The sequence below is a fragment of the Micropterus salmoides genome, unplaced genomic scaffold (genome assembly GCF_014851395.1).
Source record: "Micropterus salmoides isolate LMB-PRFRI ecotype aquatic unplaced genomic scaffold, ASM1485139v1 Ms_hic_scaffold_3, whole genome shotgun sequence".
NCBI classification, from domain to species: domain Eukaryota; kingdom Metazoa; phylum Chordata; class Actinopteri; order Centrarchiformes; family Centrarchidae; genus Micropterus; species Micropterus salmoides.
The window spans coordinates 16,113,062-16,138,875 of record NW_024042261.1 but is presented as its reverse complement, the minus strand read 5'-3'; the positions used below and the strand labels follow the sequence as shown (position 1 = coordinate 16,138,875).

The following is a 25,814-nucleotide window of genomic DNA, read 5'->3' as shown; positions in this document are numbered from 1 at the left end:
GATCAAATATATCGAACGTGACTTATACCTGCCATATAAAACTTTAATAATATTGCACCCCCAAAAAACAGTACGTTTGTTTTAACGTTGGATACTAACGTAAACGGACACGGTTCTAGCCGGCATCAGGAAGTGATGTGGCTTCTTCACTGCTGCTGCTGGGGCGGGAATTTCCTGCGTTTCCTACGCGTGTTTGAGTGTGTCTGTTTAGAGCACGTCAAGATGGCAAAGTTCTCAGGAGCACAGCAGCAGGCCCCCCCAGCACTGTAGCATCTCAGCAGGTAACATCTGCACTTGCACGTCTGACAGCTCCGTGATTACAATCAATGCAGTAATCAGAGGTCAGTGAGCGCAGAGAGCTACAGAGCGTACTGTTTGAATGGACGTTTGTGAATCAAAGCTAGTCTTGCACTGTTGTGTTGCTAAAGTAATTAGCTCGTGTACAAGGCCAGGCTGAATGTGGAGTGATCTGCAGAAGTAAGGTTCACTTGTAGCTACCTGATCTGGCATTTCATGTAAAAAGTTTGTTAGTAACGTTAGAGATTTTAGTGTAGTAATTTTAGTGTCGGCATAATTTGAATGAATAACAACATCCTCTCTTGTCAACATCCTGTCAGGGCAGGTAGAATAGTCTGCCCTCATCCACTGTGAAGCACAATGAGTCTGGCTCTTCATGATCTCCTGATCTGCTGCAAGGGGCTGGAGAATGACAAAGCAACAGAGAGGAAGGTAATCACAGCTGCAAATAAACTGCATTTAAACAATGAAACGAGATATATTGCACCAAGCCTTTGTCATCCGTACTATAGCCACATTTAGCCTGCAGTATAAATCAGTTGACAGTTGTGTCCTTCACACCCCCAGAAAGAAGCTGAGCGCTTCAGGCGGCTCCTTCGAACTCCAGAGGTTGTGCAGGAGTTGGATCGAACTTCAGGACCCAAAGCTAAAGGAGGTTCCAAGCAACTCACATGGGATGCTGTTTTCAGGTAGTCTTCCTCTGCATATTTGCATTTTGTTACAGAATGCATATAAAGTTATAAATTAATGTTTTTCCTGCCAACAAAATGGGCCTAGTTTGTTTCCATCTCATCAGTTTAGTTTCACTTTTGTTTCTTTGCACTAATGAATACCAGCTGACTGCCTCACTGTGCTCAGTAATCAAATGGAAATGTGAGAAACTGTACTTAATAATACAGTGAATATGATGGTTTTTATATTTAGAAATACTGATTTCTTTCAAGTTGTTTCACAAGAATCTGTTCTCGTTCCATATTGTGCAAGATACCTGTAAATTGTGCCTTTGCCAAGCACTGTAATTTATTAAGAGTTTTGTTTTTGTTGGGCTCATTTATTGGTCAGAAGCCTATGGCCTTGATAAATCAAAACTTTCTATTCAATTATTTTTCCATGTCAGATTTCTGCAGCGGTATGTCCAGAAGGAGACAGAAAGCATGCAATCAAGTAAATCCAACGTCACAGCAACTACTCTGGCCATGCGGAAGAAGAAGATTGCTCAAATGTGCAGCTTGATCAAATACTTCATTCGCTACGCAAACAAACGTACGGACCAGTAGTCAGTTAAAATTACAGTACAATTTTAGGTCAAATGATTAATTTCACATTACATTAAGGAATGTTTTTTGTACATACGTTTAAATTATATATTTTGTTACTTCACATGACTCATTCATATGTGTAGAAAACAGTGAAAATTCTGAGCAATTAGTTTGAAAATGTTGAAGGGATTGCAGTTACAGTGTCTCTCTCCCTCCGCAGGCGGGCCCCGTCTCAAGTGCAGTGAGCTGCTGAAACATGTGATGGAGGTCCTGCAGAGTTCGTACTGCTGTTCAGCCTATGGAGAAGATTATAGCAGCCTCCTAATAAAGGACATCCTCTCCGTCCGCAAGTACTGGTGTGACATCACTCTTCAGCAGTGGCACAGTCAGTAGGATTACTACAATTTATATGAATGGTGTATAAAGCAAAATGTCTATTTGTGTTATAGCGTGTTATTGCTGTTGTCTGATGTTATACCATCTTGCCTAATCACTTTACTGAATCCCTGTTTGTTTATTTTTGTGATTCTTAGGTCTTCTGGACTTGTATTGTGGCTTCTTTAACTCTTCATCCAAGTCCATCAACCGTGTTCTGGTGAGCAGAGTCATCCACACGGTGGTGCAGGGCTGCTGCATGCAGACTGATGGATACAACAACGCTCTGTTCAGCTTCTTCTCCAAAGCACTGTTAAATGCAAGGTGAAGATGTTTACCAACATATGATAATCCCTCTCAATACTATTTTGGTGCTATCATACAGTACACCAGTTAAGTAAATAAATGCAAACATGAGGAACTTTAGTTTTCATGTGTTCACAAGTGTTTTCTTTTTTGAAATCATATGCCCCTCTTAGGCAGGAGAAACATCTGACTGTTTTGGAGCACCTCATCTCGGCTCTCAACATCTTCCTGAGATCCGCAGCCATGAATTGTCGGATGAGAGTGTGTCTCCTGGGAGAGGAGCTTCTGCCTTCTATACTGTATGTCTGGGCGGATATGAGGCCCTCTGCGGTTCTCAAAGAGGAGATTGTGGATTTCTTTAACCTGCAGATTTGTGCTCACCACCCCAAAGGAGCCAAGACACAAGATACAGGTAGAGTGGTCTTCCTTTTTTTTCTACATTTTTTTGTTTTCTAGTCGTGCTTACACCTTTGGATGTCTGTGTATGGTGTACAGGATTTATTATGGGTTGTATATGGTTCGAAATACGGTTCCACTCATTTGACTGTTCCAAGCAATGGAAAAAGGAATTGGACTAACTAACTAACTAACTAACTAACTGTGTTATCGAGTGTAACAATTAAAGATGGATCTCCAGCAATCTTTGAATGTGTAATTAACTAAAACACCATGAAGTATTTTATAGCATGAATTTATTGAAAACCGGTGGCTGAACTCGAGTTGCTTTAGAAAATCATTGGCAATAATGTAAACATTTAAAGGTAATGAGCTAAACCACTTTAAAGTTAAGGTGTGTCCTTTATCAAGCGACCAGTCACAAGTTGTTTCCCCTCTCGTATCCTAGGTGCTCATGCTGAGGACTGGACCAGGTGGCGAAGTCTGTTGTACAACCTGTATGATGCGTTAATCAGAGAAATTAGTCAGATAGGCAGCAGAGGGAAGTACGTCACAGGGACCCGACACATAGCTGTCAAAGACAATATCATTGAGCTCACAGCTGACATCTGTCACCAGGTAATAAAGAAAGAAAGAAAAGAAGGGAATTTTTTATATTTCCGTTTTGTTTAACAGAAATATTTATGCAATGATATCACCAATTTCAGCTAATTTAAATGTTGTACGTGTCTGTAACATTATTTCCTTTCCTGCATGTAGTTGTTCAGTGATGACAATGACACCCATGTCTTGGAGGTGACTCAAGCCTCCCTCAGAGCCACCCGCATGAGCAGTCCCACCCATGGAACGGCCAGCAAGCGACGGCGCATCGAACTGGGCTGGGAGGTCCTCCGGGACCATCTGCAGCCTCAGCATAATGACTTCGATGTCATACCATGGTATGAAAATCACAACACAATTAAAATTAAAAACATTTTAGAGGTAAACAAGTTAGTACAGCTGCTTAAAAATGGTTTTATTTTATGGTAGAAAATCGAAAAAAGTAGCGTGTTGTTTCTCTGATTGTACCCACTCAAGCTCAATCATGTAAAGATATTCTTCTTTCATTTTCACATTTCAGGCTGCAGATCACTGCAGTGCTCACCTCTAAGTTCCCGTCCATGGTGCCCGGCCAGGAGCTTGTCCCGCTGCTGTCCGTGTTATACCAGCTCCTGGCAGAGCAGCGGAAAGGAGAGAGGGGGCCGTACGTGCTGCGCTCTTTGAAGGAGGTGGCCCGGTGCCAGGCCCGCTACCCGGAGAGGGCCCAAGTTTACAGGACGGAGCTGGGCAGGCTGTGGGGTCGGGTGTGGGCCCTGGCACTGCGAGGGGTCAGCTCGCCCCAAACAGAGGCCCTCAGCCTGGACCTGCTGAGCTCTATTGTTCACGGTGGCCTGATCAATATGGACAGAGAATTCTGGAAGCTCTTCTCTGGATCAGCATGTAAACCGTCTGAGTGAGTATCCGCCATGAATTTAATCTTAATACTGAAAATGTCTCCATATAATGAATGTCTGTGTTTTTGTGTCTGCATGTAGTACCCCTTTTTTCCTCTCTTATCCACAGGGGTGCTGCTCTCTGTCTAGCCCAGGCCCTGCTAAAATGTCCAGTCCCTAAAAGTCTCATCTCAAGCTCAAGCTGGGACTATGTGGGGGTCACAGAGGGATCTGCTTCACCTAACCTGAAGGAGACTCTCATAGCATGGTTGCTGATGACCGATCAGAGCGATGAGATGGAGGATAGCTCCAGACCTCACCCTATCATTTGCAGGTTGCCACTGTGTTGTTTCTATGTTAGCTGTGGATTTAGCTGCAGTTGACTGTAGATCATTTGATCCTGGTTCAGTACTTGCTTATTGAACGATGTAATGTCTTGAGACTGTCTTCTTAAAAACTCCAAACATGAATTACAAGCTTCTCTCTTTGTTAAGATATATCTATTTTGTCTTTGATTTTAAGATACCGGTCTGTAAATGTATGTTTTGTTGTGATCTTGTGTGCAGAGACTTTCCTTACAATGTAATAGCAAACATCCTGGTCTCCCTGACCTTGAAAGACACGAGAACAGGCCTGAAGTTTCTGCTGGGTACTGAAGGAGTAGAAAGGTGCCTACCATAACCACCTACATGATAACGAATCTTAATCCGCTTATTCTGCACAATCCATGCATTACTTGTTTTTTGGCATCATTTTTAAGACGTCAGTTTTTTGGGAATAATGATAATTTCAATTACTTTTTTAAAGCGCCTTTTCTCAAGAACAAACCTTATCCAATGCCAAAGACAACCTGGAGGAGATTGAGAGGCTGTACTTGCAGTTCAGCTTCAACACATTGCCCTCAGCGATTCGAGGGACTGACGAGTCAGTGAAGACGGCTTCAACCGACGGCCAATTCGCTGCCATCCCCGGCCTCAGAAACAAGTTGGAGCAATCCCTGCTTTGTGTGGCTGACAACCTACTCAAATGCTACTCTCCTGATGTGAGTGGAAGTTAACACCTGCGTGTTTATGTTTCTGTGTAGGTCGTCACAGTGACAAAGTGGTATTTGTTCTGATTTCCCGTCCACAGTCTCAGGTCACCCCTCCACACTGTCTAGTGCGCTGTGTCAATCTGCTGACTGGTGTTCTAACAGGTTACGTCTCCACTGGGTTTTTGACTGAGGAGGAGGCCTGCCGCTCACAGCTCTTCACTAAAGCCAAGGTATCATTCAGACGTGTACATAAAAACATTATGTATTGTATATTAGTAATGTTGGAATTTACCCCTACTCCATATTTGTATACATTTATGTGTCCTAAATTACAGTTGAAATTAAATAATACACTTTTTGCAATTAAGATTGTTTGTGTATTCTTGTGACCAGGCTCTGGCCCAGGACATCTGCGGTTTTGTTTCAGGTGTGAAAGTGAAGATGACAGAGGAAGGAACCATGAGCACACTGAGATCCGTCATGAAGCTCTGCACACAGTCAGCGAGAAGAAAAAACAAGGTGACAAAAGGCTGAAATCATACAGGATTTTCAGTGGTGTGCGAAAGTTTGTGAGCCCTTTAGAGAATTTACTTTATTTCTGCACAACTATGACGTAAAACATACTCAGACTTTCACAAAATAACACAAAAGTAGATCAAGAGAACGCAATTAAACATATTAAACATATTTTTCTGAGATCCACTCACAGCTATGCAACATTGTTGTCCCATTTGTTTAATTGGGTTCATTTGATATTGGGTTCTACTTGGTGTGACTTGTGTTAAAATCTGAGTTTGAGGTCATATTTGTGCAGAAATATAGAAACAAAGGGTTACCAAACTTTAGAACACCGCTGTAGATTAATCTAACCAATTTATGGAAAATCCAACCATAAAGTCTCTCTGAACTACAGACAACCACCAAGTTGACCACATCTTCTACAGTCCTCACACATTCAAAATGCAGTCTATTTAGTAAATCCTTTGTCCTTTCTTCTGCAGGATAATATTTGTCCTATCTCCTCCAGTCTGTTCACTATGATTCTGCCAGCCAGTCTCCTCAGTGAACTGGCTGAGATCTGCAAACTGTTGGTAAGTGACACATATAGTAAAGAGCAGATTGGAGATGTTTATGACCTAAGGATATAAAAGTGAAAATAGTCATTTCCAAACAAGAGAGCAGCCTCGAAGAAATAATTTTCCTTCTTCAGTTAAACAATGTTTCTAAGAGAGTCAGTGTTGTGGATGAAGATAATCATATGGATGATGATTGGGACATGAGCAGAACTCATCAAGGGGACGACATTGACCTGTTTGATGATGGTGAAGAGTCCCACAGCAGCGCCAATGGGACCCAGAGACAGAAGGGAGACAACGGTGACGCTCCCTGTGCACCAGGTAAGGACGGGTCATGACCACACAGACTTTGGTCCACTGAGCATGACCTTCTTTAGTGCTGTTTTATTGTTATAATATTATCAATGTAGTAAGCAATGGTAGAATTTCACTCCTATTTGGGATCCATTCTGTTTGATTGATGGCTGTGCTAATACATGCTGCAAAGTCTGCCTCGCATCAAGCAGAGGAAGTTTTTGTATTGTTTAGGTAGTATAAACCTGACACCTACAAAGCAATTTTAGCTTAAGTTGCTGATGATCCTCTCAGTGCATAACAGGTAAATGGTTCTGTCCTCCATTAGGTGCAAAAAGTCTGTTAGCAGACGATCATCTGGCCCACCAGGACTTGGCTCTCCTTGCAGTCTTAGAGTTCCTGTGTGAGTGCGGCTCTGTCCAGCCTGTCCACGGCCTGCTCTTCAAACCCCAGGAGGTGCGCCGCAGGCTGCTGCTGCTGGTGGAGCAGATCGACTTCGACAAAGCCCTACACCTCTGCATGGTGGGTAGCAGCTGCTGTGGAGAGTCACATCTGCAGTGGCAGGGTGTGTTCAGCTGGTGAACACTAATATCTGGTTCTCTTCCAGTACCTTGTCCTGTTGGAGAAACTTCCTGCCGAGGACTCGCTCTCACCAGAGGAATTCGATTCACTGCTTCGTCCTTTAGCGTAGGGAAATCTATTTGACACAACTTAAATCTAATAATGTTTTAATGTATTTCACCTAATTTGTTTGGTGTCCTGTATTTACAGGGACCTGTGTTCTCAATACCGTCAGGACCAAGAGATCTGTGCTGCTGTTCTGCTTGGTTTGTTACCCACCGTCAGGAGCCTGGGGAAAACACACCATGTGCCGGAGGAAATGAGACATGTTCAGGGATCTCTGCTGCAAGTGGTGTCTGGATTCTGGTTAGTGGCACATTTTTACAACAGAGATTATGTTAACCTAAGATGGAGCCTCTGTCTGTGGCAAAGAACCTTCAGTCTTTGATGGAGGATGATCAGGTGTAAAATGTGCCCTGCTGGTAGTCTTGTCAAAAAATGATTTTCCGTCTTTAAAGGGATAACTACAGTATTAGAATTTGAAAACATGAATCATTGTTTTCTGTATCCACTCTGTCATAATCTGTGTACAGTTTTTCTGTGATCCAGTTTCTGATACTAACTCACTCACCACTGTGCTTTGTTCCAGTTTCCTGATCCAAACAGGGAAGTGCATGGCAGCTGTACGAGCTGCTTTAGTGCGATGCCTGGTTGCCCTGCTGGAGGTAAGCTCTCACAGAGGTTTCCCTGCCTGCCCTCAGGGAATGCAGTTGCTAAGTTATTGTATGTATCTGCACAAGAATGAAATCTTGCTTTTCTATGTTTGATATCTCATTCTGAATAAATGACACAAGCCAGACTCTTTGTAAAAGTTTATCAAACTTTGAGGATCCACGTTAATATGTTTGACTGGGAAGAAAACTGGTTTCTTTATTGACTAAGTCAAAAAAAGATTACAGCTGCTTTTAATATTTTTAGAACAACACGATTTAGCACCAAACACTGAGACTAGAGAATAAAAAAACTTACCACAAAGTTTCACCCTCTTCTCAACTTTTCTATAGATTCTCTTTACTTATCAATTAAATATCAATATACCAATCACTATGTTAGCACCCCTTTTTGTATTTTTGACATCTCTCCTCTTTTGACAGGCTGACCCATGTTGTAAGTGGGCAGTCCTAAATATCCGAGGACCTGACAGAGAGGAAGGTCATCCAGTATCGGCCATCCTTCCTTCTCACCTCGCAGATACCCACCACCAAGTCCGTATGCTGGTAGCCATGTCTGTGGAGAGGTGCGCTTTAGCGAGGGGGCTGACTTAGCACCGCCGATAATGAATCAGAATACATTTTATAGAAAGTAGAAGTCATTAAGTGGATCATAAATCTGTTGTCACCATTATTCTCTTATGTGTCCAGGTTGTTTCTGGAGATGAGACCAGAGGATCCTGATAAGAGAAAGATGCTGCCGCTTAGACACCAGCAGGCGGCTTTTGAGGCTGTTTACCTGAAGGCTCAGGAAGGAATGAAGCTCCCAGTAAGTTAATTAAGTGTTAAATAGTTTATTACATGTGCGTGTGTTCTGCCTCTGTTTGACTGTCCTAATACTTCTTGCATCTGTGTGATCCTTTCACAGAAAAGCAGCTCTTCAGAGGACCAGCAGGACGAGGCCTTTAACCGCAAGGCCGCCCTGTTGAAGAGTTTGTCTGTCGTAATGTGTTGTAGCCCAGTCTGTGAAAAGCAGTCTCTGTTTGCCCTCTTCCAGTCCTACAAGGAGAACAATATAGAGGAACAGCTCATCAAAAAGGTAACGGTTTCAGGGTTGCATGCATTGTGGAAATGGAAGAAAAGTAAAATTTAGACAGCATCAATGAAAATAGTGACATTTTTGCTTTTGTGCTACAGTTACCCTTTTCACCTATAAAACAATGAACTACAGAAAGTGCAGAGTGAGATGAACTATCCTTCTTTATATCACAGATGTTGTGCTGTGTATCCAAAGCGCTGGGCTACAGAAACGTGAAAACATTTGTCACTTCTCACCTGTACTACCTGGTAGCTGAGTGGCTCGCGCAGAGACAGTCTGACGATCGCTACACTCTTGGATCTTTCCCCTACACCCTCCTAGACCACGACACAGTCAAAGAGTTCTATAAGTGAGGAAATAAACGTCTTCTGTTATTTTCATTTCATGCCATTTGAAGGTGTTTTGTGGCCACCTTTATTTTCTGCTCCACTTCCACTTTCATAATACAGTGATCTAACACAATGACGTAAAGGTTGATAACATCCAACTTCCCCCATTGTCTTGTGTCCCCTTGAAGCTCTTCCTACCAGGTATTGATCCCCCACCTGGTCTTCCTGGATGACTTTGAGCAGGTGAAGTCTATTGGCAGGTATCTTGAGAAGGACTGGAGAGGGTTACTGGCAGACTGTTTCCCCAAGATCATGGTCAACATCCTGCCATACTTCGCCTTGCCTGGCCAGGATGCACAGGTTGCACAGCAGAGAGAGAAGGCCCACAGAGTGTACGACCTGCTCAAAGACGCCAACTGTCTGGGCAAACAGGTAAACACAGCTGTCCAACATCAGCCTACATGTGCATCTGGGGTTAGACTTCTTATTTCATGCAGTTTTTATACTTTGACCATGTGATGACAATAACTTTTAAAAAGACAGCAAGGGAAAGCAAATAACTTTACCCACACAGGACATTTGTTTTCAGGACCAAGTGTGGGCACACAGTACACTGATCGATCAGTGTAAGCCACTTCTGCAGTGTTTCCATAATGCACCGTAACGCGACATTTGCTGGAGGCCTTTTACATATTTGTCTGACGTGTGTTACATTTGCAGGACAGTGACAGGACAGAGCCTGAATAAGTTGGTAACCTGCGCTTTGTCGGTGCTAAGATCGGAACACAAGTTATACAGGGTCACAGGCTCAAATGTGCAGCGTGTGCCACTAATACATGTCTGTCCCCGTGTTTGTGCATGTGTCCGCAGCAAATTGACAACCTGATCCACAGTAACCTGGCGGACATAGTGGTGGAACTGCTGATGACTCTGTATGAAGGAAGTGGAGCTGAAGGAGACAGAGAAGACCTGAAACGCTTTATAGGGTAATGGTAGTTGAAATTTACCATGATTTGTTAGTTCTTAGTTAATTTTAGTAATTTGTTTATTCATTCATTTGATCATTGTGATGGCAACTTCCCAGTTTCAACCTGGGTATAATTTAAAGACAAGAAATCAAATGTATGACAAAATAAAATAACTGTTTAACGCCCCTCAGGGAACTGGACCCCGCACCAAACCCACCATACTTCAGCTCTTATGTCATTAAAGCTACACTGGACTACCTCAGCAAGTGCCATAGTGCAAACCACAAGTCTTTGGTAGCCATTCTGTCAAAAACTCCGGTAAGATGTTTGACTTATCCCCCATTTTGATCAACATTCTTTGCCCCTGAGTGGTTTTGACTGTTATAACCTGATTGTGTTTTCCCTGTTCTGTATAAAATTGTCATCATTGTCGTCCCTTATTTGCGCTTCAGATTTCTATCCAGAGGATCCTGCTGGCGGTGTGTGAAAGAGCAGCGGAGACGACCAACAGCTACGAACGTCACCGCATCCTCCTCATGTATCACCTGTTTGTCAACCTGCTGCTCAGAGAGGTGAAGGACGGCCTGGGCGGAGCGTGGGCCTTCGTCCTCAGAGACATCATCTACACGCTCATTCACCATATCAACGGCAGGTTGGTGGACACATATACTCACAGGTAACATACTTGTGTACATGCAGTATTACACACACTGTGTAGACACACAAACCACAGCCGTCTTCCTTAGACAAAGTCGGACAAGTTGGTATTTCTCTCATCCTCAGACCAGTTCAGTGTGACGAGGTTTCTAACCGAAGCCTCGCTCTGTGCTGCGACCTGTTGACCTCTGTGTGCCGTGCGGCTCTGCAGTTCTGTGATGATGCTCTAGACTGCCACCTACAGGTCATCATAGGGACTCTCACGGCTCAGGTGACCAGCCAACCTGCCATCTCAAAGCAGGTAAGTGACAAGGAGTCAATTGAAGAATGTTCTGTTTTGCCAGTTTGCAGATTCATTATGAATTATGTGCAATTTAAAGAAAATGCAATAAAATGATGCATTCAAGATGCTGTGCATAATAACAGGTAGGTTACCTAAAATGTACAAAAGCAGTTACTTTCTCAGTTGTAAGTTTTTAGAAAGTTTTTACATCCAGACACTAAAACCACAGAATCCAGACATCCAGACACAAGGCTGGCCTGGCTTTTACATTATTTCTGTTCTCTCCTTTCAGTATTTGTGAGCTTCACATTTTCATTTTTACTTCTCTCTGGCCTTCTAGGTGCTCAGTCTGTTGCAGTTTCTCGTGATAGAAAATCAACAGAAGTTAAAAGGAGCCATCAGCAGGTTGGAGCCTTTTCCTGACCTCCCTGAATTCAGAGAGCTGCGGTCTGTACAGCACAGGCTCAAATATAACACCGGGACCTTTACGCTGAGACAGGTAATGGTCTTACTTGTATACATGTATTAGGATCATGCAGGTGATTTTCTTCTGATGCATATGCAGCTCTGATTCCTCGGACATGTCATGGTTATCCATAAAAAATGAACAATCCTAAATTTCATTACTGACAGAGATCCTCATGTTTCCCCTTTACAGGAGATCGCCCACTTCCTGTCAGTGATGTCCTGTGACTCCTTACCTCTGACCAGACTCGAGGGCCTGAAGGAGCTGACCAGACAGCTGCATGACAACAAGGGACAGATCAGAGAGCTGCTCAAAGAGTGCCATGGTATGATGCCACATGAGGAAAATAAAGTCTATGTGTAGAAAAAGTTGTGGCATGTTACAAATTATTTATCACTTTGTCCTCCTTGTAGCTGACCCCACTAACAGTGTGCTGGTGAAGCTGATTCTCAGTCTTCTGCAGCTCTGTAAGCTAGCAGCCAACCACCCTGGAGGAGCCGACATCTTAGGTATAAAATCTGATAACTTGTACTAAAGCAACCATAGGACATGTCATGTTCACTTTCACAAACACAAATCTTTTCCTGCAGAGGCCGCAGGCAGCTGTCTGGGAGAACTGGGTCCTGTGGATTTCTCCACCATCGCCCTGCTTCATGGCAGAGACCCCCTCTATGAAAAGGCCATGTCCCTGTTCACCTCCACTGAGTCACAGTGTATTTACATCATCCTCAACTGCATGAACGACGCGCTCACTCAACAGCGGTACATAGAATCCTGGATCTCCGCAATGAAACATTTATTGTGCGAGACGGTGTATTGATATTTACCGTGTTCTGTGCTGGGCTTGTCTGCCAGTATTGAGGTGAGGAAGGAAGCCGCTCAGTGTGTGAAGAACATCCTCGCCACGCAGTCTGGAGTAGACTTCTGGGAGCAACACAAGGACAACAGAGACCCCATGCTGGCCTACCTTAACCCCTTTAGAAAGGCCAAGAAGGAGGTGGGTTAAGGATGGTTTTGTGTAAAAATATAAATTGTGTCCTCTTTACAGTGTACGTGTACCAGTGTGTAACAATTTCTGTCACTCTGCACTCTCACTTGCTTGTTATATAAGTGTTTTGGTTTATGTGCTTGTAAACGTCTGTGTCCGCCCAGTTACTACTGATCATGTCCCTGATTAGGTAGCAGCTGTGGGTGCTGAGGAGAGTTCAGAGGCCAGGGAGAAGCTGGAGAGTCAGGAGTTTTGGATTCCCCAGGCGGGCGGCCACAAGGCCTGGCTGAAAGCTCTGTGCACCGCCCTGCTGGACAGCAGAGGAGTCAGGAATGAGGCTCTGCTACTGACACGACCACTGTGTTTGGTGAGTGCATAGAAGTTAGCTTAAGATCTCGTACTCTGGATTACTGGACTGCCTCCATCAGTCAGTACTCTGCCTTTCATTTCATTTGTTAAGAGCGCATGATCCAAATGCTTAATGTATCCAAATCTTGGATCATTTTTATATGCGCTTTAGAGCATTTTGTCACATACTGTATATCAACTAGTTCCGGTCCGAATCCATCCTCTAATCCAGAGCTCCAGATCTAACTGCGCCTGATTTCCTCCGTCTGTCTCCAGGTGAGTGTGGACTGCTGTCAGAAGCTGCTGCCCCTCATCATTCACTCCATCCTTCTGGATGACTGTAATGGTCCGTGGAGGCAATTGCTCTCCTCGCACATTCAGGACTTCTTCAGCTTTTGTTCCAGAAGCGCTCAGGCCTCCAGTCGGTCTGCCACACCTCTCAACTCTGACTCTGGTGGGTTTGAGAGTATGACAAATGCTAATTTATCTTTCTCTTCATCTACTCTAGTCTCACGGCACTTGACTGTGGCTTGTGTTCACAATCAGTATTACATTTGGGCTGTTAATGATAGTGATGCACTGTCTTCACATTCAAGAGTCTATATGTTTTGTGTTTATTGTTTGTGATTTAGCATTTATTATTCTTTACAGAGTCAGACAGTGCCAGCCAGGGCTTGCATGACAAGACCTCTCTCCGCACCATGCTTGCTGTTATTGACTATCTGAGACACCAGCAGAGACCGCTGGAATCTGATAGGTTTGCAGTGTTATTGTAATCAAATATGTTTCAGATAATAGTAAGAAGTTTTTTTTGATGAGTGTGTAGGCGCATGTAAACTGACATATGCAGTGTATTATGTGAAATAAACAGTGTATTGTCCTTCCAGCAACTCCTGTGGCACGGTGTGTGATTCAAACTTCTGGCTGGAGCTGAACTACCTGGAGGTAGCCAAAGCAGCTCAGTCCTGCTCAGCACATTTCACCGCCCTGCTGTATACTGAGATCTATGTCGATAAGATCAAAGCTAACATGGAGGCAAGTCGCAGGTAAGCCAGGAGAAAACTGAACCAAATTTTTCTACATTCATGTCGATTACAACATGATTTACATTAGATTATTTTAATTTCAGTACACATTAAATGTTAAATCTGCTCTACACATTTTGTTTTTGCCATTGTAATGTTTTTTTGTCTGGGTCACAGTAACATGTCAAGCATCTCATTTTATACATTTTGAGGGTTTTATCCGATTCTCCTTTTGGTGATCTGTGTAATTACCAAATCCACAGAACCAAGTCCAGAGCGTCACGTAAGATCAATTTTGAAGAGAACAGCCAGAACTTCACCATCTCGAGCCTGACTGAGAAGAGCATGGAAGACACCAATATCAGTCTGCAGGTCAGTTCTTCTTGTCAGATTTGTTTTTTCAATGACAATTTTGTTTCCAAAATTAACAAAACAAAGAAATTTGCCAATTCAGATTTCTCGTTGATGTGTTTCTCATGTCCACCTGTAAATAACAATAAAATACATTCAAAACTTGTGACAAATGTGAGTTACCAAAGCTAAACATGCATTTTAATGTACGGAGGTGTGGCACAACAATGTTAATGGCTATAAAATAATATGCAATGACGTGTATTCATTTGTTCTTTGCAGGAGCTGCTGATTGAGGTGTATCGGAGCATCGGAGAGCCCGACAGTCTGTATGGCTGTGGCGGGGAGACGATGACCAGTCCACTGACAAGGTAGTCCATAACTAGATCAATGAGACCTGTGGACCTGCTCATCATCTTTCACATTATCTCTCTTTCCTTGTGGTGTTCAATCATTATCAGAACTACAGCGCTTACTAATTACTAACGTACTAATTTGTAGGATTCGAACTTATGAGCATGAGGCTATGTGGGGGAAGGCCCTGACTTCATATGACCTTCACTCTACTCTGCCCGAGGTCACTCGACAAGTCGGAATCGTGGAGGTAAAAAAATAACGAAACGTTTTATTGTCTTTTTCTCTTTTGTTCAAATACACCTGTCTCATCTGAATAAACCAGAAAGCGGAGATGGTATGATGAAGCTTGATGAGATTTGACCTGTTTGCCCAAATCATATGTCTTATGTCGGGTACTAATGCTTTCAATGCAGTGCAATGCAACCCCTTCAGTGGTGATGTTCCCTTTGCCTGTCAACAGGGCCTGCAGAACTTTGGCCTGAGCAGCATCCTTGCCACCTACATGAGGGGTCTGGAGAGTGAAGGGGTAGAGTGGGGAGCTGAGCTAAGAGAGCTCCGCTTCCAGGCGGCCTGGAGGAACACACAGTGGGACTGCGAGGTGTCAGAGAGGTGCGGTTAAGGGGCCTTAAACACACAGCCGAGAGTGCGGCGCCTGCTTCACAAAACACAACTGTAACCCCATCAGCGAATCAGATGCACTTGCTCACTTAATACCTCTTTTTCCTTCAAATCTAATTTGTTTTATCAGGAGTGAGAAGTCCACACCTGGCTACCATGAATCAGTGTTTTGTGCCCTGCAAGCACTAAGGGACAAAGAGTTCTCCCTATTTGATGAAACTATGAAACAGGCCAGGTACGGTAGATATTGACACACTCATGAAATGTCAAGATTTAACTCATTCAATGCTCCACTGGAAAAATAATTGTGCTATTGTGTTTCCGCAGGGGTGCAGAGGTGGAAGACCTGTGCAGGGGCAGTCTAGAGGCTGTGTCTTCTCTGTACCCGGCTCTCAGGAACCTGCAGAGCGTCAGGGAGCTGGAGAGTGTTAAACAGCTATTTTCCAGGTGATATCATCTGTCAAACATGCAGTATCGATCATTAAGACAGGAAAGAGTCTTGGGGATTTATCGGCAGGGCCAAACTTTGTTGTTTTGAAGGCTTGCTCCTTCCCATCTTGGGTCAGGCCGGTGGAGATGTTTTCTGTAGTGAACGCATTAATATCATTCCTCTTAACAATATTTTTATATCAGGCCCTTCTCAGATTTGACTCTGAGGGAAGTTTGCAGCCAGTGGCAGCAGCACTCCCAGCTCCTCGTTGATAGTGACTTTGCTTTGGTGGAGCCCGTTCTCGCCGTTCGCTCTGTGTCCCAGCAAACCCTGATGTCCAGAGTGGGAGACCCCGATAGCACCCAGTACCTCAGCTCCGTGCTCACCGACCACCTCATGGAACTCTGCCGGCTGGCTCGCAGGGCTGGGAATACACAGGTAGCGCGCGTGTGTGTGTGTGTGTTAAGTCAATGTTTCCTTTTATTTTGCATGTGAATATGTTCAGAATAGGCAACTACAAAGTACTCACAGTGTTGTGATCCCTTTCCAGCTGGCTGAGCGGGCAGTCTTCCAGATGAAGCAGCATGGTGGTGGGGGGTCGTCCTGGACATCATTCCCTTTGTCATCATGGAAACTAGAGGAAGCCCAGGTGTTCTGGGCAAAGGGAGAGCAGGGACTGGCCCTGGGCCTGCTGAGGCAGATGATACACAACCTAGAAGAAAAGGTGAGACACAAACACATAGACTCAAATCAAAAAGCCTACTTTTGAGTGCCTTTATTTTATTAAAAAGCTCACTTTATATTTGGAACATACCTAAATGTTATAATGCTGTCCACCTTCTTTTCTTTCTTTTACGCTCCTAAACATCCCCATCTTCATCCTACATCTGATCTGAAAATGTCGAGGCTTCATTGAACTATTCTCTATGTTTTGTTTTTCTGTTGACCAGGTGGACTTAAATCCTGCTCTGGCTCCGGTCTACACTGAGTGCCTCAGGCTGTGTGGTAACTGGCTGGCTGAAACCTGCTTGGAAAGCCCTGGAGTTATACTGGAGAAGTACCTGGAGAGGGTAAGAGGAAGCTAAAAGATAATAATTGCAGCCCAATATAATCGGTTTCATCCAAACGGAGTTGTCCACAGTTGCCTGGAAAACTCTCAAAAAATGTCATAAATTGAGTTTTGTCACACACAAATTTGTGCACAGCAGGCTTCCCTCAGAGAAATGAATGAGTTATTACCCATCAGACAGTGTCTCGCCACCCACACTCGTGTATACACACATACACACACACACACACACACACCTCTGAATTATTTATTAATGTCCAGATAAATAAGGAGTAGGCCCAAAGACATAAATATTAAACTTTTGCCAGTTTACGGTTTCTGTCCTCAGGCTACAGCAGATTCATGTGGACAAATATAAATTATTAATACGTGTATGTGAATGTGTTTGCCTGTTCCTGTGTGTGCCTCTATACATTGCCACCTAACTGACCGAACTGTTTTGTAGTGATGTTTCTTGAGCTTTTCTACTGAAAACTTGTGCTCCGTTTTTACATTTTTGCCACATTTACCATACACATTTGTTTTCACTACTTCACCGTCAGTATTATTTTGATTTCAATTAGCTTTTCAAATCTGTAAAATTCTCTCCTGTTAACTTCTACCAGGCAGTGGAGGTGATTGAGGGCGAATCAGGAGTTCAGGACCCCAGGCTGCAGAGTCAGCGGACGGAGGCCTTCCTGTCTCTGGCCCGCTTCTCTGACGCTCAGTACCAGAGCATCGACAAATACATGAACTCCTCTGAGTTTGAGAACAAGCAAGCGCTGCTGGAGAAGGCCAAAGAAGAAGTGGACTTGATGAGGGAGCGTAAAGTGACATCCAACAGGTCTGTCTTTCAAAAGCACTGATTTTTTTTCTTACACAGCAGATGGGATCAATTTAGCTAAAGAGATGTTGTAGATGAAAAATCCCAGCAAGCTTTGATTCTACTTCACAGGTACACAATAAAGGTGCAGAGAGAGCTGGAGCTGGATGAGAAGGCCCTGTCCAACCTGCAGGCAGACAAACAGCGTTTCCTGTGCAAAGCGGTGGAGAATTACATCCAGTGTCTGGAGGAAGGTGAGGAGCACGACACCTGGGTGTTCCGCCTGGCTTCACTCTGGCTGGAGAATGCCGACGTTAAAGCTGTAAATGACATGATGAAGGTCAGTAAAACACACCTGAATGTGCTTATTTTCACATAATTTGGGGATAAAAGCCAAAAGATTGAAATTCAATGCTTTTCATTTTCTCAGAGCACCGTCACTTATTTTTGTGTTCCAGAGAGGAGTGAAGCAGATCCCTTCCTACAAGTTTCTGCCTCTCATGTATCAGCTGGCTGCTCGCATGGGGACCAAGATGGCAAATGGCATTACTGAGGATACAGGCTTCCATGTTGTCCTCAGCGATGTAATGCAAAACTGTTTTAATTTACATTAACAGCAGTATATCATTGTTCTCCTGCAATATTCACCTACAGTTGACTTTTCTAGATGACTTTTTGTACATGCTAAATTACTCCTACCAGTGTACCTCAGTTCCTTAAAAAGCCAACTTCAAAACAGATTTTTGCTTTATACAAATAATGATTTTTTTTACCGCCTTTAAAAAACTGCTGCTTCGGTTGTTTTCTCTCCTCACAGCTGATCTGCAGAGCGTCTCTGGAGCACCCTCACCACACACTCTTTATTATCCTCGCCTTGGTGAACGCCAACAAGGACGAGAACTTTTGCAGGACTCGGCTGTCTAAGAGCGCTCCGCGGCAGCCCTCGCCATTTGACCTGGTGAGACTTTAAAAACACTCGTATGGGTCACCACCCTATTAACAGGGATAGGATATAATCAGTCTCTTAAGAAGGAATTGAATTATTTTCGATAGATTGACGGCTAAATGCCTAATAACTGAGTAAGTGAAGGATTAATAAGGTGGAACATTATCTGATGAAGAAAAGAAACAGATCAGATGAATAGTAGATATTAAGTGATGAACCTGATCTTATTTGCAATAATTAAGTGAAGTATGTGATCAGAAACGTAACGCTAGGGTAGTTAACTGGGTATAAATATATTTTACTTGAAGCCAGATCTTCACACAGCAAAACCTAGTCTTTTGAAGAGGTTTCGTCAGCTTTCCAGCATTGTGTGCTGGGTTGAGGCCGCTGTGCAGTCTCCATAGTTTAAAAGCGCAGCTGCAGGTGATATTATGCTCTAAGGCGACTCATTGAGAGCATTTGGTCACCGAGTGGATGAGGTGTCCTAGCCGGTCCGGCAGTCTTGTTTCAGCCACAAAGGGCCAGGCCAAGATGTTGCGGGCACAATTCTCAGGAAGAACAACTAATTCTCAGGAACAAAATTAACTTAAAGAAAGACATCTAAGAAAACTAGTATAAAATAAAACTCCAAGATGTGAGTTAATGGGGTTGAGAGGCTAAAACGATAGATCTTTAACTCAATTCCGTTGTCTTAAGGGACACGTGGTGTGGAAATAAGTTTCACATTATTTTTGTCCAAGGTAGGGCAAAACAAATGACAACGTGGTAGCTAACGAATGACATCTGACTGGTGTGTTCACTGTCACTTGTCTAACCTGGTCCGTGCTTCTAAAATATCCGACATGTCGTGACTTGAAACGTAATCATTCTGTGTTTCTAAGAAAAATGCTACAATGTGTTGCCTAACCTGGGCGGACCGCTGAAGTAAAGTGTATGTGTGGGAAACACTGAATGAACCGTGTTTTTCTTTTTACAAGCTAGGTTTGCAGCAGTGTTGACCGGTGTGACACCAGAATGTGTGACCGTGTGAGAATGTGATCAGATTCTGTGACCCAAATGGCAAGTTAAGCGCCAGAGGCTTTGCTGACTATGTGAAGTGGTTGCAGTTTGGTTGGTTTTAGGCACCAAAAGTACTTGGTTATGGTCTTTTGGGTGTAGTCACAGAATCTGATATGTCACAGATTTTGGTGTTACACCGGCACTGTGTCTCCCTCCATGTTGTTGTTTGTGAGTAGACTGCTGCGTGCAGACGCACAGGGAGGGGTGGGGCTGCGTGGTGAGGGAGAGAGAGGAGCAAACGCTGGCAGGACTTTACGGAAACATACTACTTCAGTCAATCAAACTATATCGGTATTCTCTAATTTTACATCTCTTTTGAAATTATATTTGTATACCTTATAATAGATCTACTGCACAGCCCTAGTCCAAGGTAATAAGGAGGATGGTGTGCTTATTGCTTATCGTCAAATATTTAGTTTACCTTGAGCTGAAGTGTTCCACACCTACTTTTGGTATTGAGTAGCTGCATTACTGCTGCAATTTCAAAGTCAAATTTTATCACCACCAGCATTATGGATGTTGCTCGTGTAGTCTGTAACAAATTTGAAATTCCCTCCTAAAGAAACAATTTGAAGTCCTCTCCCGGATAACATCGTGACATTCATAATGTTTTATAGCCATTAGTTTTATTCTACATTGGTTTTATTCTATACAAGTTCTGTTTTACAAGTGATGTCTTTTGTTGTGCAGGAGCGTTCAGATGTGGCTCAGAAAATCATTAATGTGATCAGGAAAAAGAGAGGCGAGATGATCCGAGGGATCGAGCGTCTGTGTGATGCCTACATCACTCTGGCTTATATGGATGCCAGCAAACACAAGACCGAGAAGAGTGAGTAGCCGGAGCACAGTGGTTTCACACCATTTCAAGGTTTTTAATCTTTTAAATGTCAAGAAATCCCAACATTTATCCTAATGCTACATAATTAGGCAGTTAGTTAATAATTGAGTTTTTAAGGGGTTCACATGGACAACTCCTCATTGTCTACCTCTAAATGTGTTTATGTCCAGCTGATGTCATCTTACTTTGTTTCATTATAGAGGCTATTCCTATTCCAGCTGATCAGCCCATCATGCAAATCAAAGACCTGGATGAGGTTGTCATCCCCACAATGGAGATCAAGGTGAACTTCAGAGTTTTCGTTGTCCTTAATCATTTTAGTTTTGGTATGATGGAGGTAGTATGGCCAACTGAAAGAGGAAATTGATTTGATTTAATTTGATTGACTTTATATCATTGGATATATATAATTTCTTTGTTTTCATGTGAAAAAACTAAGATCAGGTGTACAGACTTCACAAAATTAGAATTTGTGATATAAAATCAATTTTTTTCTCACTTTGTTCCTGTCTCACATGTTAAACAACAGTGCAACACAAAACTCCTCCAGACCAAATCAGCTCCACTAATGACGCCACATGTACATTGAAATATTTACCACTCATTGTATGATCAATGTTTGTATGATTGCGTAAATAGGTGGATCCATCTGGTTGTTATGACAACCTGGTGACTGTCAGATCCTTTATGCCCCACTATCACCTGGCCGGAGGAGTCAACCTGCCCAAGATCATCGACTGTGTCGGCTCTGACGGCAAGAGCAGGAGACAACTGGTGAAGGTACAGTAAGTGTGCCTCCTGTGTGTGTCTTGTCAGAAGTATGCTTTTGATTTTTGTGAGGTTGAGTTTATGTTAAAAACAAGTGTAAAGACATTTCTTTCTGTCAGATATGTGTGTTCTCGACTATAATAATCCCCTCTCTTTGAAGCTAAAAGCTGCTGTCATGTGTGATTAAAATGTGAGCAGCCCTGACAAGGAGCCTGCTCACTTTTAACTTCAGTTCTTTTCCTTTTCAGTTTGGCTGTTGGTAATTAGGGGTCTGACATGCGAAGCTGCTGGAGCACTATTGTATTTGTTCTCATTGTTCTTCTTTCTGCGCTAAAATTGTTCGTGCTGCAAAAACTGTAAGTCTAAAATGCTTCAAAATTGGCATGTGGGTTGCAAATTCCACCCACTACTCATTACTCATTGACCTCAAGGCCTTTTTTTGCAATTATCTCAAAAATGACTTTGCTTAGAGTCAAAATTCTTTCATCATCTTAATCTCTCAATTTATCCGCATCTTTGTTCCAATGGTCTTCTGCTCTGAATATGTCAGATTTTGCATTTTTCGCAACTTCTTGGCTCCCCGATCAGCCACTTGCTTATATATTTCTGCATCTTGTACTTCTGTCTTGTACAAGGCCAAATACAGTAAGTTTTTTAGATTAAAGACACTTGAGACAGTTTTTCCAAACATTAACCTCATTTAATTCGATTTTTATATAAATATGTGGTATCAATGTGATTTTTATTCACTTTATTTATGTCTCATGGAGGAAAATGTGTAATATTTAGGCATTTCATAAAATTACAAAACACATGTACACCTGTGGTACATTTTATTAACCTCACATTTGGTTTTTGACACTTAATGAGTCTGTCGTGTAATTTCGCAGTTGTGGAAAATAAGGCACTTATATTTTACGTGAAAAGTTGTTGGGAAGGCTGTGTATCAAAGCTAATATAGCTTTGAAAAACAGACATAAAACAGCAGGGATTCCCTGACAGTCAGTCAGAACTGAAGAGGCCTCTTGGAAGAAAGGCGAAACATCTTTGAGTATTTCAATCAAGTCCAATTGCCCTTGATTTGAACCCACCTTGGAGACATAAAACAACAGGACAAGACCCTTTTCTTATATTTTAATAACCTTACCACTGGTAAAAAATTTAAATGGCCAAATTAATATTAAAATGAGGCTCAAAATTAGCTTCTCAATGCTCCTGGGTGCTATAGTAAACTATATGTTCTCCGGTGACCTTTGCCCTCTCGGTGTGAACAGGGTCAGGATGATCTGCGGCAGGATGCAGTGATGCAGCAGGTCTTCAGCATGTGCTCCATGCTGCTGCAGCGCAACACGGACACTCGCAAGAGGAAGCTCAATATCAGACGATACAAGGTTACACACATTATTTATTTTACTCATCTGTTTGTGTTTTTAAACCTTTGCTCTTTAATTCAAAGAGAATAATAAATCAGGACTGAGTTGCTCTGTTGCATATTTCCTTTGATCTTTGCGTCATCAACTTGTAATTTGCTTATTTTCATCATCAAAGTGGTTTAAAAATAAGAAAAACAGACTTACACTTCACCTGCTTTCTGTCTCTTCATCCCAGGTGGTGCCGTTCTCACAGCGCAGTGGCGTCTTAGAGTGGTGTTCTGGCACGGTGCCTATTGGGGAGTTTCTGGTGGATCCCAATAAAGGAGCCCACAAACGCTTCAGACCCGGTGACTGGACCAACCTAGCCTGCCGCAAGAAGATGATGGTGCTGTTCTTTGTATTTGAATTGATTTGGCTGAACTGGCCTGAGAATCTTTTTCCTTTTCTTTTTAATTTTCTGTACAACTGCAGATCCAATCAGAACTGCACTGTCTTCATCCCTAAAAGAGTAGCTTAAAGACCTGTCCTTTTAATCTTCTGTCGTGCTGTTATTACAGGAGGCTCAGAGACTGGCGTATGATGAGAAGCTCCAGGCCTACAGTGAGGTATGCAAGAGCTTCAGGCCGGTCTTCAGGTATTTCTGCATGGAACGATTCCTGGACCCCGCGGTGTGGATGGAGAAACGGTTGGCTTACACTCGCAGCGTGGCCACCTCGTCTATAGGTACACACAGTAATTTTATTAATTTTTTATTTTACCATAAAGTCCCATTGAGATCAAAAATCTCTTTTACAAAAGACCTGACTAAGGTAGCAGCCACATATAAACACAAAATATTAAAATACTACACTGAACAAAATCATAAACACTTTTGTGTAAGACTTGCCTATTTCTCTCAAATATTGTTCACAAATCTGTCAAAGTGTGTGTTAGTGAGCACTTCTCCTTTTGCCGAGATAATCCATCCACCTCCCAGGTGTGGTATACCAAGATGCTGATCAGACAGCATGGGTATTGCACAGGTGTGCCTTAGGACATATAACAAATTGTAACCGTTATTATATATTATAATTTTAAATTTCATTATAGCAAATAATGGTCATATAATAACACATCTTGGGGATTTGAAATCATAGACGACCTGTTTTCTTTCTCCTTTTGATTCAGCCAATAAATAACTTTTCTGTTTTGTGCCCACAGTTGGCTACATCGTGGGCCTGGGGGACAGACACATCCAGAATATCCTGATCGATGAGCAGACTGCTGAACTGGTGCACATCGATTTAGGTAAGATAATTCTCATTTGTTACTTTATGTAAAAGTTCCTCCTCAGAAAAGGTCGGGCTGTTGTCAAGCAACATGGAGCAGTCTCCCGACTCATCCTACATTTGGAGTTTGACCAAAGTGCCTTTTTTGATTTGACAATTAGTGATTCAAATGAAATCATAAATGGACTCAGATCAGGACATTGTGAATAACGTGGCGTGTAACATGCATCCCTCTCTCTATTTCCTCTTTATGCGTTCGGTGTTCAGGCGTGGCCTTTGAGCAGGGGAAGATCCTACCCACCCCCGAAACGGTCCCCTTCAGACTGTCCAGAGACATTGTGGATGGGATGGGCATCACTGGAGTGGAGGGTGTTTTCAGGAGGTGAGGAGGAGCTCATGGTTGTTCTCTGGCATTGTCAAAAATAGAGCCTGAGAATGTTTTCATATGGTGTTCTCCCCGCCCCTCCTCATAATAATTGTCATGAATTAACCACAAATCTATTTCATATTTGTGTCATCAATCCACATCCACATGCAGGACCAGTTTTTAAAACATTTTGGTTTGTGGTGCCTTCAAGGACACTCTGAATAAATAAAATTAAGTAAATGTAATGAAATGCCACTGCAGTATTTGCTTAACCTTATCTATGTTTTCTGTGGCCAGATGTTGTGAGAAGACTATGGAGGTGATGAGGAGCTCTCAAGAAGCTCTGCTGACTATTGTAGAGGTAAGAACATGAGACAACTCACCCACACACACACGCACCACCAACCTCTTAGTTGCTGGTCACTGGCATTTCCTTCACCTCGTGTTAAGCATTGTCTCTGTGTGTTTCTATGTGTTTATGGGCTGTATAGGTACTGCTGTATGACCCTTTGTTCGACTGGACCATGAACCCGTTAAAGGCCTTCTACCTGCAGCATGACGAACAGCAGGAACTCAACGCAACCCTCAGCTCCACCATGGGGGGAGATGACATAGACAACCACCGTAAATCCAGGTGTGTGTGTTACTGTTCCTTCACAGCATTGGACCTGCATGAAAAATCCATTTTGAATTAATCAAAGTGATTTTTAATCCTTTAATTTCAAAATTAGAGCCCTTTCAGCAACGTTATAGAACTGTTTCTGCCTCAACACCTTACACACTACTTCTTGCAGTGACAGTCAGAGCTTCAACAAAGTGGCCGAGCGGGTGCTCCTGAGGCTGCAGGAGAAGCTGAAGGGGGTGGAGGAGGGCACGGTGCTCAGCGTTGGGGGGCAGGTCAACCTGCTCATCCAACAAGCCATGGACCCCAAAAACCTCAGCAGACTCTTCCCAGGCTGGCAGGCCTGGGTGTAGACCTGAAAGAAGGCACACTTGTTCAGTTCCTGCTGCAGGCAACAAGTGTAATGGACTCCTCTATATGATAAGTAGAGGCAGTTTCTTGGTCTTTGCTTGTGCCAGAGAAATTCCCTTTAACAAGTCAAACTATTGGAAAAATGCTAAATGGCCCTCAAAAATAATGCTGATTTTGTCTGCTGTGATGGCAAAATATCACCACACAGTGGGCAGACACCATGGAAATGATATTTTAAATATAAACATGATATATGATTGTTATTTTGGTTAGTCGCTATTGTCACTAAAAGAAAGTTCTCTGTTGTTTATTGTCATAACCCAGCCTAAACACCAACACATTGAATTATTCATTTCTGCTAACCTTTGCACTTTAACAGAACATAAAGTCAATTTGGCAAATTGCATGAAATATCACCTGTTCTTCGCCGCAGTAATTTGTGAATTGCAAAATCCTGACTGAATGTAAAAATACCTATAAACTGTGGCGCTGAAACAGACGAGTTTACTGTAAAGCGAGATTGTTTCTATATTTTACCCAGTGGGATGTGAATGTTTTCATACTGTTACAGTTGTATGACGTGATTAGGTATTTGCAATAAATAACCAACACTGCCATGAATACATGCGTTATAAATGTATGACTTGATTTTC

The 25,814-nt window shown here is 42.8% G+C and overlaps 1 protein-coding gene across 5 annotated transcripts; it reads left to right on the top strand.

Moving 5' to 3' along the window:
- The first annotated feature begins 152 nt into the window (after positions 1-152).
- On the top strand, positions 153-25,814 carry atm (ATM serine/threonine kinase). 5 transcript variants are annotated; one of them, XM_038692604.1, is made up of 63 exons: positions 153-281; positions 618-729; positions 865-986; positions 1,415-1,560; positions 1,777-1,941; positions 2,090-2,255; positions 2,411-2,649; positions 3,082-3,251; positions 3,393-3,571; positions 3,754-4,125; positions 4,236-4,439; positions 4,672-4,773; positions 4,913-5,147; positions 5,237-5,368; positions 5,532-5,657; positions 6,140-6,229; positions 6,349-6,535; positions 6,837-7,030; positions 7,116-7,195; positions 7,280-7,435; positions 7,719-7,794; positions 8,224-8,366; positions 8,491-8,608; positions 8,708-8,878; positions 9,052-9,227; positions 9,396-9,639; positions 10,078-10,193; positions 10,367-10,493; positions 10,628-10,851; positions 10,959-11,133; positions 11,456-11,614; positions 11,774-11,906; positions 11,995-12,090; positions 12,172-12,343; positions 12,437-12,578; positions 12,760-12,936; positions 13,194-13,371; positions 13,569-13,674; positions 13,805-13,963; positions 14,206-14,314; positions 14,576-14,664; positions 14,795-14,897; positions 15,111-15,259; positions 15,399-15,503; positions 15,596-15,715; positions 15,902-16,136; positions 16,249-16,422; positions 16,649-16,768; positions 17,373-17,590; positions 17,702-17,909; positions 18,028-18,153; positions 18,387-18,527; positions 20,265-20,403; positions 20,613-20,695; positions 21,052-21,192; positions 22,455-22,571; positions 22,789-22,938; positions 23,111-23,276; positions 23,754-23,840; positions 24,089-24,203; positions 24,486-24,549; positions 24,680-24,822; positions 24,983-25,814. In XM_038692604.1, exons 2-63 carry the CDS (start codon positions 658-660, stop codon positions 25,161-25,163), a joined length of 9,312 nt encoding a protein of 3,103 aa, XP_038548532.1. In that variant the 5' UTR covers positions 153-281; positions 618-657; the 3' UTR covers positions 25,164-25,814. The 5 variants fall into 5 exon arrangements, with proteins under 5 accessions (XP_038548532.1, XP_038548537.1, XP_038548534.1 ...); XM_038692609.1 differs by having other exon boundaries at positions 10,628-10,827; positions 24,983-25,163; XM_038692606.1 differs by having other exon boundaries at positions 177-281; positions 623-729; positions 24,983-25,163.